The sequence below is a fragment of the Tachysurus vachellii genome, chromosome 18 (assembly GCF_030014155.1).
Source record: "Tachysurus vachellii isolate PV-2020 chromosome 18, HZAU_Pvac_v1, whole genome shotgun sequence".
Lineage (NCBI taxonomy): Eukaryota > Metazoa > Chordata > Actinopteri > Siluriformes > Bagridae > Tachysurus > Tachysurus vachellii.
In genome coordinates, this window is record NC_083477.1 from 2403756 (window position 1) to 2414087 (window position 10332).

The 10332-nt window shown below is 46.0% G+C and overlaps 2 protein-coding genes and 2 non-coding genes across 9 annotated transcripts in view; 1 reads left to right on the top strand and 3 right to left on the bottom strand.

The window, feature by feature from the left end:
- Nucleotides 1-174: 174 nt before the first annotated feature.
- rpl3 (ribosomal protein L3) lies at nucleotides 175-4004 on the bottom strand. Its single transcript, XM_060892805.1, has 9 exons — nucleotides 3888-4004; nucleotides 2802-2994; nucleotides 2412-2580; nucleotides 1953-2088; nucleotides 1625-1811; nucleotides 1235-1395; nucleotides 1044-1145; nucleotides 577-792; nucleotides 175-291 (listed from the first exon to the last, which is right to left on the bottom strand). Exons 1-9 carry the CDS (start codon nucleotides 3888-3890, stop codon nucleotides 247-249), a joined length of 1212 nt encoding a protein of 403 aa, XP_060748788.1. The 5' UTR covers nucleotides 3891-4004; the 3' UTR covers nucleotides 175-246.
- LOC132861754 (small nucleolar RNA SNORA54) lies at nucleotides 411-544 on the bottom strand. The gene has a single exon (XR_009649962.1). It is a non-coding gene; the product is annotated as a small nucleolar RNA SNORA54 (small nucleolar RNA).
- Nucleotides 1474-1566, bottom strand: LOC132861757 (small nucleolar RNA U83B). Its single transcript, XR_009649965.1, has one exon. It is a non-coding gene; the product is annotated as a small nucleolar RNA U83B (small nucleolar RNA).
- Nucleotides 4005-4565: 561 nt separating the features above from the next.
- Nucleotides 4566-10332, top strand: part of kat7a (K(lysine) acetyltransferase 7a) — a 16712-nt gene continuing 10945 nt past the window's right edge. Inside the window, exons 1-4 of one of the 6 annotated variants that reach the window (XM_060892799.1) lie at nucleotides 4566-4872; nucleotides 5608-5749; nucleotides 8594-8707; nucleotides 9368-9589. In XM_060892799.1, the coding sequence (XP_060748782.1) occupies nucleotides 4858-4872; nucleotides 5608-5749; nucleotides 8594-8707; nucleotides 9368-9589 (493 nt within the window). In that variant the 5' untranslated portion in view covers nucleotides 4566-4857. Of the gene's footprint in view, nucleotides 4873-5607; nucleotides 5750-8593; nucleotides 8708-9361; nucleotides 9590-10332 lie in introns of all 6 variants that reach the window. The other 5 variants (XM_060892798.1, XM_060892802.1, XM_060892801.1 and 2 more) reach the window with 5 other exon arrangements.

Genomic DNA, 10332 nt, shown 5'->3' on the forward strand with positions numbered 1-10332 from the left:
GATGTACCAAAGAAAACAGGATCTTAAGACAGCAGTTAACCAACACACACGTGCAGGAGGCCATGTTCTTCATAACTTCTGACCAGTAGATAAAACTCAGCTTATCTACTTATGCTCAAACATCTAATTTTTGAATAAAACTAAAAGTTAAAGGAGAAAATAAGAAAAACGACATGGATTTCATCCAAATTTTATTAAACATTTCTGCACTGCATGACATCCACACACAGCAGGGCAGCGCGGCGCTCAGGCCGACTCCTCCTTGGCGATGCGGTCTTTCTTGAGTGGACCCTGAAGGAGAACAATAACCGGTTAAAATCGAACACAGACGAGCTGAATCACATTTAATGTCCCGTTAGAGCACCTGTACGTCTAATCAAGTTCATTTTTCCTAATAAAATAAAACACGTCAGTGTCGTCAGTGAGTGAACAGGGAGTTATGCACAGACAGCCGTACTCCCCTGCCTTACCGAACATTCCTATAGCACTGGAATGGAACCCAAATTTCAGACAGTGGTACTGAAACAGGTTACGAACAGTGCGGCACGTCGGCACTGACCCCGACGTTAAACTCACCATGAACGCCTTCTTTTCGTCCACGGTCTGGAAACGTCCGTGACCAAACTTGGACGTGGTGTCGATGAACTTGAGGTCGATCCTCTCCTGAGCGCGACGGCTCGTCTGCACCAGCAGGGACTTGCGCAGGGTCAACACCCTTTTCTTGGTTCCAACGACACAGCCCTTCAGCATCAGGAAGTCATTGGTCACCTCACCGTAGTGGACAAATCCACCCTGGACGGAGAAAGATTCATCAATTTTTTAGGTTAGAGCCCTATAAACACCCAGCGTGCATCGCTACACACAACTGCAGCACTTTAGAACTACTGCTTTAATTATGACACATCAGCTCCCCCTAGTGGTACACAAGTTTAGCATTTGATTCAATTCCTGCATTTCATTATGGACCTCCAAAAAGATGTGCAAGAGTTCAAACAGTCTCAGTGCACACTTTAAAATCTAATCTAGAGCACATCGACACTCACCAGTGGGTTGATGCTCTTGTTGGACAGATCATAATCGGTGGAGGCGTTGCTCTTGATCAGTTTGCCATCCTTAGTGTGATAGCCCTGTCCAATCTTGTAGATCTAAAAAAAAAAAAAAAAATTTTTAATAAATTGAGCATGTGCTAGTTACTGTGAATAGTAGCAGAGGAGTAGAAGTTAAAGGTGTTCACCTTCTTGTTGATCTCTGTGCGGTGATGGTAGCCCTTCTGACCAGCACGTGCCACACTGAAGGCCACACGGGCAGGATGCCAGGCTCCGATACACGCCACCTTGCGCAGACCACGATGGGTCTTACGGGGCAGCTTCTTTGTGTGCCAACGGCTCGTCACACCTGGAACCAAAAAAGCGCCAAGGTTTATATAACAGAACACATAATACCACTTTAATATCAATGTCAAGACAGATATCGTGTGCTGTCAGAAGGAAGGCAGCATGGAAACATTCCTCATGGCTTTCGGGCGCCATGCCTGACGCTTGATCCATGTTCTCATCACTACACACAGACGAGTCAAAACGGCATGTCAGATTTGTGTTCTGGAGGAAATGAAGGTAAAACTCACCCTTGTAGCCATGACCCTTAGTGACACCGATGACGTCGATCATCTCGTCCTGGGTGAACACGTTGTTAATGGGAACGGCCTTCTCCAGCTTCTCCCGAGCCCAGTCCACCTTCTCTGAGATGGTTCCACCGTTCAGCTGGATCTCCATAAGGTGGGACTTCTTCTGCCTCAGGGGCAGCAGGCGCATCTAAAAGACAAGAGCAGCAAGTTAGGGCAGGATGGCAATCAGCTTGTACCTCTTGAGATGAGATTTTCCGTCCGAATTCGTACGGCTAATGGCCTGAGACATGGTTATTAAAATAAATAAATAAATAAACCCAGTGCTCACCTGTGTGTGGGTGAGAACGCGAATGACCTTGCAGTACTTCTTCATAGAGGCAAAGTCCTTCTCCAACTGTTTCTTACCCTCCTCATCCTGCCACTTCTTGCTGTACTTGGTGAAAGCCTTCTTCTTGGACTTGTACCTGAAGGCAGGCCACAAGAACAGAAGCACAAGATTGGCACACAGTCCCTTCATAACCCCACAGGGTCAGCGGAAGGAGGCTGGGCAGAGCAGTTAGCCCGTCTGTATCGAGGCATTGACTGCTCGTGTGAGGATTTTGGCTCGTGGCTCGGTTTCTAAGGAGCTCTTTCCACCGGCCAGAGGAGCCTGGAGCTCATCAGGGCACGAGGCACCTGAGCGGAGCTGTGACACAGACACCATGTTAGCTTCAAAGCTCCAACATACACAAGGACAAAATCACAGGCATGTTTGGACAATTAAGGCATGTGATCGAACAGAACTCACCAGTTTTTGTAAAAGCGGCGCCTGCACTCGTCACTGATGTGCTCAGCGAAGACGGTCTTGAAAGAACGCAGACCGCGTGGAGTCTCAACGTATCCCACGATTCCTACGATGATCATGGGAGGAGTCTCGACAATGGTGACCGCCTCGACGACCTCCTTTTTGTTCACCTCTGTAAGATTAGAAACGTAAACTTTAATTCTAAACGTCGTGAACAGCATTCAAGCCTAAAGCGACTAAATGACCGGACTCAGTACTCGACATTCAGCAAGGGCTCAGGGCCCAAATATGTCCGCCCGTCGAGAGTCTCATCACCGCTGCCATTTGTTCATCTAATCAGTATTTTAAAAAGAATAAATAAATAAAAATCTGCCGAAGGGAGAAAGTACTCACTAGAGCCGGGTCTGTCGACCTCACGGACGATGTGCGTCATGCCTGCTTTGTAGCCCAGGAAGGCGGTGAGATGGACTGGTTTGCTGGCATCATCCTTGGGGAAGCTCTTGACCTTACCACGGTGTCTGCGACACCTCTTGCGAGGTAAGAAGCCCAGGGAGCCGTGACGGGGAGCCGAAAACTTACGGTGAGACTGAAAGAGGAAGGACGATCGTTTAAACACTTGCATCCAGATTTTTTTGGGGAGCGACGACAATGAGCTCACATTGTACTAATTTAAATCTATACAAAAAAAAAAATTTAGCACAACATGGACACGTGACATCAAAACACTCAGCCCAGTGTGGAGATCATCAAGAGAACTTCCTGCTATTGCCTCCAAAAGTTTTGGCACCCTAAGCTTTGTCCACTCGCCTCTAAAAAGCACCGGCATTTGCGAATACTTGCTTCGTCAAAGCAAACAAAGTTTGTCACAACTTTACAAATCTAGTTTAAGTCATTTTTACTTATACACCAATAGACTGATAGAATAAAAGTGAATTTTCTCGTTTCTAAATTCAGCTCGATTTTAAAAAAAAAAAAAAAGCACATGGCTGTAGTCAGCTAGCAAAACACTAACAAGCTAACACTAACTTAGTGACTTAAGAGTAAAACGTATTTCAAGTGTTTAAGTTCCTATAATTAAATTAAACTAATGCATTTAACGTTAATAGTGTTCAAGTGTGTAAACAACATCAAGCCAAAACACAGGGCTTTAAGGCCAAAGCCCAAATACTTAAACACTTTTTATAATAATGTTGACGTATTGCATGAAAACACTAATAAAAAGACATTAATGATCATTTCGTGTCGAATAATAAGTTATTTTTCTCTCGGAGGGACTTCGTGTAACAGCCAACATGCTTCTGGAGATCCGCCATTTTTACCTCAGGACACATGAAATATTCGACGTAAGCGACACGATTTATAAACAAAACGTTACTATAAAGCTAGAAGAGTCGTTTCACGTGAAAACAAACTCGAAATAACGAAGGATCGTGATGATTTAGCGCGGATTATATGAACAGAAGCAGCTGTAAAGCTCACCATCTTGTCTCTGGTCCGGTTGAAAGAGAGCACGCGATACGGCGGCCTGAGCTTTTATAGTGGGACGTAACCGCTAGTGCGCAGACTCAGTTCGGGCGGTGACGTCATCACAGCGTGATTTGATCGATTTCCAAATAATTTATAATTAATTATATTTATTGATCGGTTCACGTTCGTGAGAATGATCTTGGACATGTTTGTACAAATATATATATATTTTTAAATACACTTATATGTAAGTCTCGTTGTATTGTGGATACCCTTGAGAACGAGAAGAAGGTCGTCTGGACGAATCAAATGCCGGCGTCTCATCCGGGCATTTTTTTTTAGGCTATGCTGTTGCATGTGGCGTGTTAGTTAGCTCGTTAAGCAACGTATTACGATGTAAAAACATAGACCGTGTATGAAAATACGCTGCACAAAGTACAGCTGTCCGACGAATTCCCGAAAGGACCGCAGACACAAGAAAAGTCTTGTAGAAACATATCGTTCGTGATGGAACCGACTCTGAAGCTGGCTCTTTTATTAGGTGAACATTTGGAGCCGACTCGCACGTCTGAAGAGCCGTAAAACGCGATTCTGCTGGGAATTGTTTAACGATCAGAATCGAAAAGCGTGTTCATCGGTGAGTAGAGTACGCGTGTGTAGAAAACTCCAAGCTGTAGACGGACAAAGACCGATTTTTTTGGCAAAGAGCCGAACGAATCAACTCACGTTCGTGAGCTGAATCAGTTGAACTGACTCGTTGAAAAGTGTCGGAAGTTCCTCGGTGTGGCGCGAGCGCGCGACTTTTATGTTGTCATTTCAAACCGGAAGCCGTGTAGCAAAGCGTAGACATAGCAACGCAGATAACGTTTCTGAGTAAAATAAACAACAGATATTAATGTCGTGTCGGTGTTACGTGTTAGAGTCGCAATACTCTAGTTTTAAGTGTAATATTTTGCAGAAAACATAAGCTTGGTGCACCGTTATGCCTCGACGAAAGGTGAGTTGTTGCAGGCCAGGAAGCTAATAGCTAATGTAGCTAAAGCTAAATGAAAACAACTGGACTGGTGATGGACCGATTAGCTCAATGTTTACTAATGAAGCTAGCTAATAACATATGTTTTGTTTAACAGAGAGGGTATAATTGTGCACTTGTTGTGTAATGTTTAAAAAAAAAAAAGACGCGTTTATGCTGTAAGGGAAGAAATAAAGTAAAAACTTTTCATCACTGGATGATTAAATACGACTAGTGTCTGTGGACTACAGAACGGAACGAAGTGACGACACCTTTACGATTGTTTATCTTTCTTGCGTAATAATTGTGCTGTAAATATTCTAATAATTTGCAGGTCTTCTTTTATGTTACTTGTTTTTTTTTTTTTTTTTTTTAATTTTCTTTAAATTTGTTTTTCATTTTCCATTCAGAACCCATAAGGGGGTACAAACTTTTGCAAACTGAACTGTATGTAAAGCTTCTTGGGAACCAGGATGGTTTTTTTCTTCAGATCTGTGCAGAGAACAGGTGTTTATAAACTAAATAAATAAATAAATACAAGTATTGAATTAAAGTGTAACTCTGAGCTGTAGATAAAATTGTAATCTAAGTCTCTGTGTTTATTTGAAATTTGAAGATGTCTGTATATTAGAGCGTCGGTGTTTGTTCCGCGCTCTGATGTTACACGGTGCTGCCACGAGTGATCGTTTTGTCATCCTTTGGTGTGTGTGTTTTCCTCAGAGGGTCGCCTGCAGCAGCTCTGACGGCACGGAGGATTCCGATTTCTCAGCCGAACACACAGACAGCTCAGAGACTGACACTCACGCGGTGAAGAACACTCGCCTCACGCGCTCCTCGCTCCGACTCAGCCGGGGCTCTCAAGGTACTTTACACAGGGCTCAGGTGATAACAGAGGCCCCACCCACAACGTCCAGCCAACACCTATTAGATATCATAATCGAGTATGTACAACTGCTAATTTAACTAGGGACAATTTATTCAAGTGATTTTATTCCAAAGCCTGCTATATTCACACCACTCAGTCGGATGGATGGATGGACGGGAAAAGTAGGAAGGAAGGAATGGAATAAGGAGGGAAAGAAACTAGGAAGGAAGATTGAGAAACTGGGAAGGAAGGAAACACAAAAGGAAGAATGAAAGCAAGGGAGGAAAGGAAAATGAATTGATGCTGAAGGAAGTGATGTGTTTTGCATGTGTTGATGTTCTGGGTTGATGATTAAAGCAGTAAAAGCTTTAGATGTAAAGTGAGACTTTAAATCTGACATTATACATGAGCACAAAGTGACAATCTACTCTTGTTTTTAGGGTTCAAGCGCAAAGCGCTGGAAACCTATTGTTTTTGTTAGGATTATTATTATTATTATTATTATTATTATTATTATTCCGCCCTAGAAACGGTCGTGCAGCCCAAACCGTAAGGCCTAGAGAGCTCAAACTTGGTCAGATGGTAGTTCTGGTCACAGTTACTCAGGGCCAAAATCTCAGCGGAATCGGACAATTTGGGGCGCTTCAGCGCGCCAAAACGTGTTTGTCCCCATAACCCCTAAACCCCTAAAACCCCTATGTCCAAATCTCAAGTGCTTTATATCATTGGAATCCTTGGCTCATGACTTAAAAAACGTATATCTCCAATTCATTTCCGCCATTAAATTTTTTCGCTATCGCGCATTTTATCCGAAACCTACTTTTGCTAACTAGTCCTAGGTTTTTCGCCTGATCGAGACCAATCCAGTGCAGTAATATTCTCTGGAGTCTCAAAGACAATAATTTTCGAAAAAAAGTCGAAATTCTGATTCAGGGTCCTTAAGGGGCCCCAAAAAGTTTGGACTGTGAGGAGCCAGTTTTACTAAAATGTCAATAACTCAAGAACTAAATGAGCTGTCAACACCAAACTTGGGACACATGTGAAAGAGGTCAAACTGAGGTCACATTTCAAAAACCGTGGCGATTGGCCACTTCGTGGTGCTATAACGGAAAAATCACTAAAAACAGCCATTTAAAAAAAAAAAAGCCCTCTAGCGCCCCCAACAGTCCAACAACCCAATTTTGTGCTGACTTGTAAGGCAAAGATTCTGATTCTGGTTCTGACTCGGAGTTAGTGGGGCCTGTAGGCGGGGCTTGTCTCGAAGTGGGCGGGGCTTTACTTACCGGTTAAACGCTAGCCAATGATGATTTTCATACAATCCGAGCACAAATATTGACTCGTATTACTCGTATAATACTCGTACTCGGCTTTATCCGTACCGGATACTCGTTTCATCCATCTCTAATGGATATGACTTTGTTTATTTTAGGGAAAACTGGACGGGTGAGTACTTCACATGACATATGTTGTGGTACTCTCTGTAGCATGACATATGTAGCATGACATGACATATATTGTCATGTCAATCCAAAGGCCTTAAACGCTTGAACCCGGGAAATGCTGCTTGCAGCTTTAATTTAAATTTGTTTCTGAATCCTGGGAAAGTTTTATGTAGGTCTTCTGTCTCTCGCTGTCTCTCTCTCTCTCTTTCTCTCTCACTCTCTCTCTCTCACTGTCTCTCTCACTGTCTCTCTCACTGTCTCTCTCTCACTGTCTCTCTCTCACTGTCTCTCTCTCACTGTCTCTCTCTCACTGTCTCTCTCTCACTGTCTCTCTCTCTCTCTCTCACTCTCTCTCACTGTCTCTCTCACTGTCTCTCTCTCTCTCTCTCTCTCTCTCACACTCTCTCACTGTCTCTCTCTCACTGTCTCTCACTGTCTCTCTCTCTCTCTCTCTCACTCTCTCTCACTGTCTCTCTCACTGTCTCTCTCTCTTTCTCTCTCTCTCTCACACTCTCTCACTGTCTTTCTCTCACTGTCTCTCACTGTCTCTCTCTCTCTCTCTCACTGTCTCTCTCACTGTCTCTCTCTCTCTCTCTCACTCTCTCTCACTGTCTCTCTCTCACTGTCTCTCTCTCACTGTCTCTCTCTCTCTCTCTTTCTCTCTCTCTCTCACTGTCTCTCTCTCACTGTCTCTCTCTCTCTCTCTCACTGTCTCTCTCTCTCTCACTGTCTCTCTCTCTCTCACTCTCTCTCACTGTCTCTCTCTCTCACTGTCTCTCTCTCACTCTCTCTCTCTCACTCTCTCTCACTGTCTCTCTCTCACTGTCTCTCTCTCACTGTCTCTCTCTCACTGTCTCTCACTGTCTCTCTCTCACTCTTTCTCACTGTCTCTCTCTCACTCTTTCTCACTGTCTCTCTCTCACTGTCTCTCACTGTCTCTCACTGTCTCTCACTGTCTCTCACTGTCTCTCTCTCACTCTTTCTCACTGTCTCTCACTCTCTCTCACTCTCTCTCACTGTCTCTCTCTCTCTCACTGTCTCTCTCTCACTGTCTCTCACTGTCTCTCTCTCTCTCTCTCTCTCTCTCTCTCTCTCACTGTCTCTCTCTCTCTCACTCTCTCTCACTGTCTCTCTCTCACTCTTTCTCACTGTCTCTCTCACTGTCTCTCTCTCTCTCTCACTCTCTCTCACTGTCTCTCTCTCACTCTTTCTCACTCTCTCTCACTGTCTCTCTCTCTCCCAGTTACTGGATTACAGCTGACTGATTACAGGGTGAATAATTGACACAGTTGGACAGTGATTTTGAGTGATGATGATTTACAGATTTTCTGTCGTCAGCAGCTTGCACTTTCTCTCCCCACCATTTTTTTTACATTTATTTTTTTTCTCCCGGCCTCAGTCGAGGTGGTGGATTTTACAGCACGACGTGTGACCCGTAGCCAGCGGCAGGAGGAGCCGATCGTGCCCAAAAAATACCCTCTACGTCAGAACCAGCCTGAGAGCGAACAGCACGGTGAGATTTCAGTCCGTGATAGGAGGAGACACTCTGAGCTGAAATCCTTTGTTCTCATCCATCCATCCATCCATCCATCCATCCATCACTCCCCACTCAGCTCTATTAGTTCATTTGTTCTTTTTTTAATCCCTTTTCTTTTTTTCATCTACAGCATTTATAACTCGGGTGTTCTTTATTGATAATAAGAATTCTGTGTGACTTTAAAAACAAATTTACAAAATATAATTTGGGGGAAAGATCTGGAATCTGAAATTAAAAATATGTATTTAATTTAAAGCGGTGAATCTGCGCTCTCTCTCTCTCTCTCTCTCTCTCTCTCTCTCTCTCTCTCTCTCTCTCTCTCTCTCTCTCTCTCTCACACTCTCTCACTGTCTCTCTCTCTCTCTCTCTCTCACTGTCTCTCACTGTCTCTCTCTCTCTCTCTCTCTCTCACTGTCTCTCTCTCTCTCTCTCTCTCACTGTCTCTCTCTCTCTCTCTCTCTCTCTCTCTCTCTCTCTCTCTCTCTCTCTCCTCTCTCTCTCTCTCTCTCTCTCTCTCTCTCTCTCTCTCTCTCTCTCTCTCTCTCTCTCTCTCTCTCTCTCTCTCTCTCTCTCTCTCTCTCTCTCTCTCTCTCTCTCTCTCTCTCTCTCTCTCTCTCTCTCTCTCATGAGCATCAGGAGTGAAGCAGGACGAATCTCCTCCCCGCACTCCCACAGGTCTGCCGCGCTCCTTCGAGTCTGACGCCGACATCTCCGGCCCCAACGCCTCCCAGGACGAGAGGCTGGCTAAAGAGCTGTCCATCAAGGAGTCAGGCCACGCCCATCGGCCCAAGCGCCGCCGCTTCCACGAGAGCTACAATTTCAACATGAAATGTCCAACACCAGGCTGTAATTCACTCGGTACGCCACGCGCTCACCTCCACCACGCGCTCACCTCCGCCACACGCTCACCTCCACCACGCGCTCACCTCCGCCACACGCTCACCTCCACCACGCGCTCACCTCCACCACACGCTCACCTCCACCACGCGCTCACCTCCACCACGCGCTCACCTCCACCACGCGCTCACCTCCACCACACGCTCACCTCCACCACACGCTCACCTCCACCACACGCTCACCTCCACCACACGCTCACCTCCACCACACGCTCACACGCTCACCTCTGCTGCATGCTCACCTCTGCCACACACTCACCTCCACCACACGCTCACCTCCACCACACGCTCACCTCCACCACACGCTCACACGCTCACCTCCGCCACGCGCTCACCTCCACCACACGCTCACACGCTCACCTCTGCCACGCGCTCACCTCTGCCGCACGCTCACCTCTGCCGCACGCTCACCTCTGCCACACGCTCACCTCCACCACACGCTCACCTCCGCCACACGCTCACCTCCACCACACGCTCACCTCCGCCACACGCTCACCTCCGCCACACGCTTTCACGCTCACCTCTGCCACACGCTCACCTCCACCACACGCTTACACGCTCACCTCCACCACACACTCACCTCCGCCACACGCTTACACGCTCACCTCCGCCACACGCTCACCTCCACCACACGCTCACCTCCACCACACGCTTACACGCTCACCTCCACCACACGCTCACCTCCGCCACACGCTTACACGCTCA

Excerpts from the sequence above, each read along its gene's own strand:
- rpl3 (XM_060892805.1), bottom strand. Across the intron at positions 2,581-2,801 it reads GGTCGACAGACCCGGCTCTA|AGGTGAACAAAAAGGAGGTC; the intron begins GTGAGTACTTTC and ends CTAATCTTACAG. Across the intron at positions 1,812-1,952 it reads GCGTTCTCACCCACACACAG|ATGCGCCTGCTGCCCCTGAG; the intron begins GTGAGCACTGGG and ends CTTGTCTTTTAG.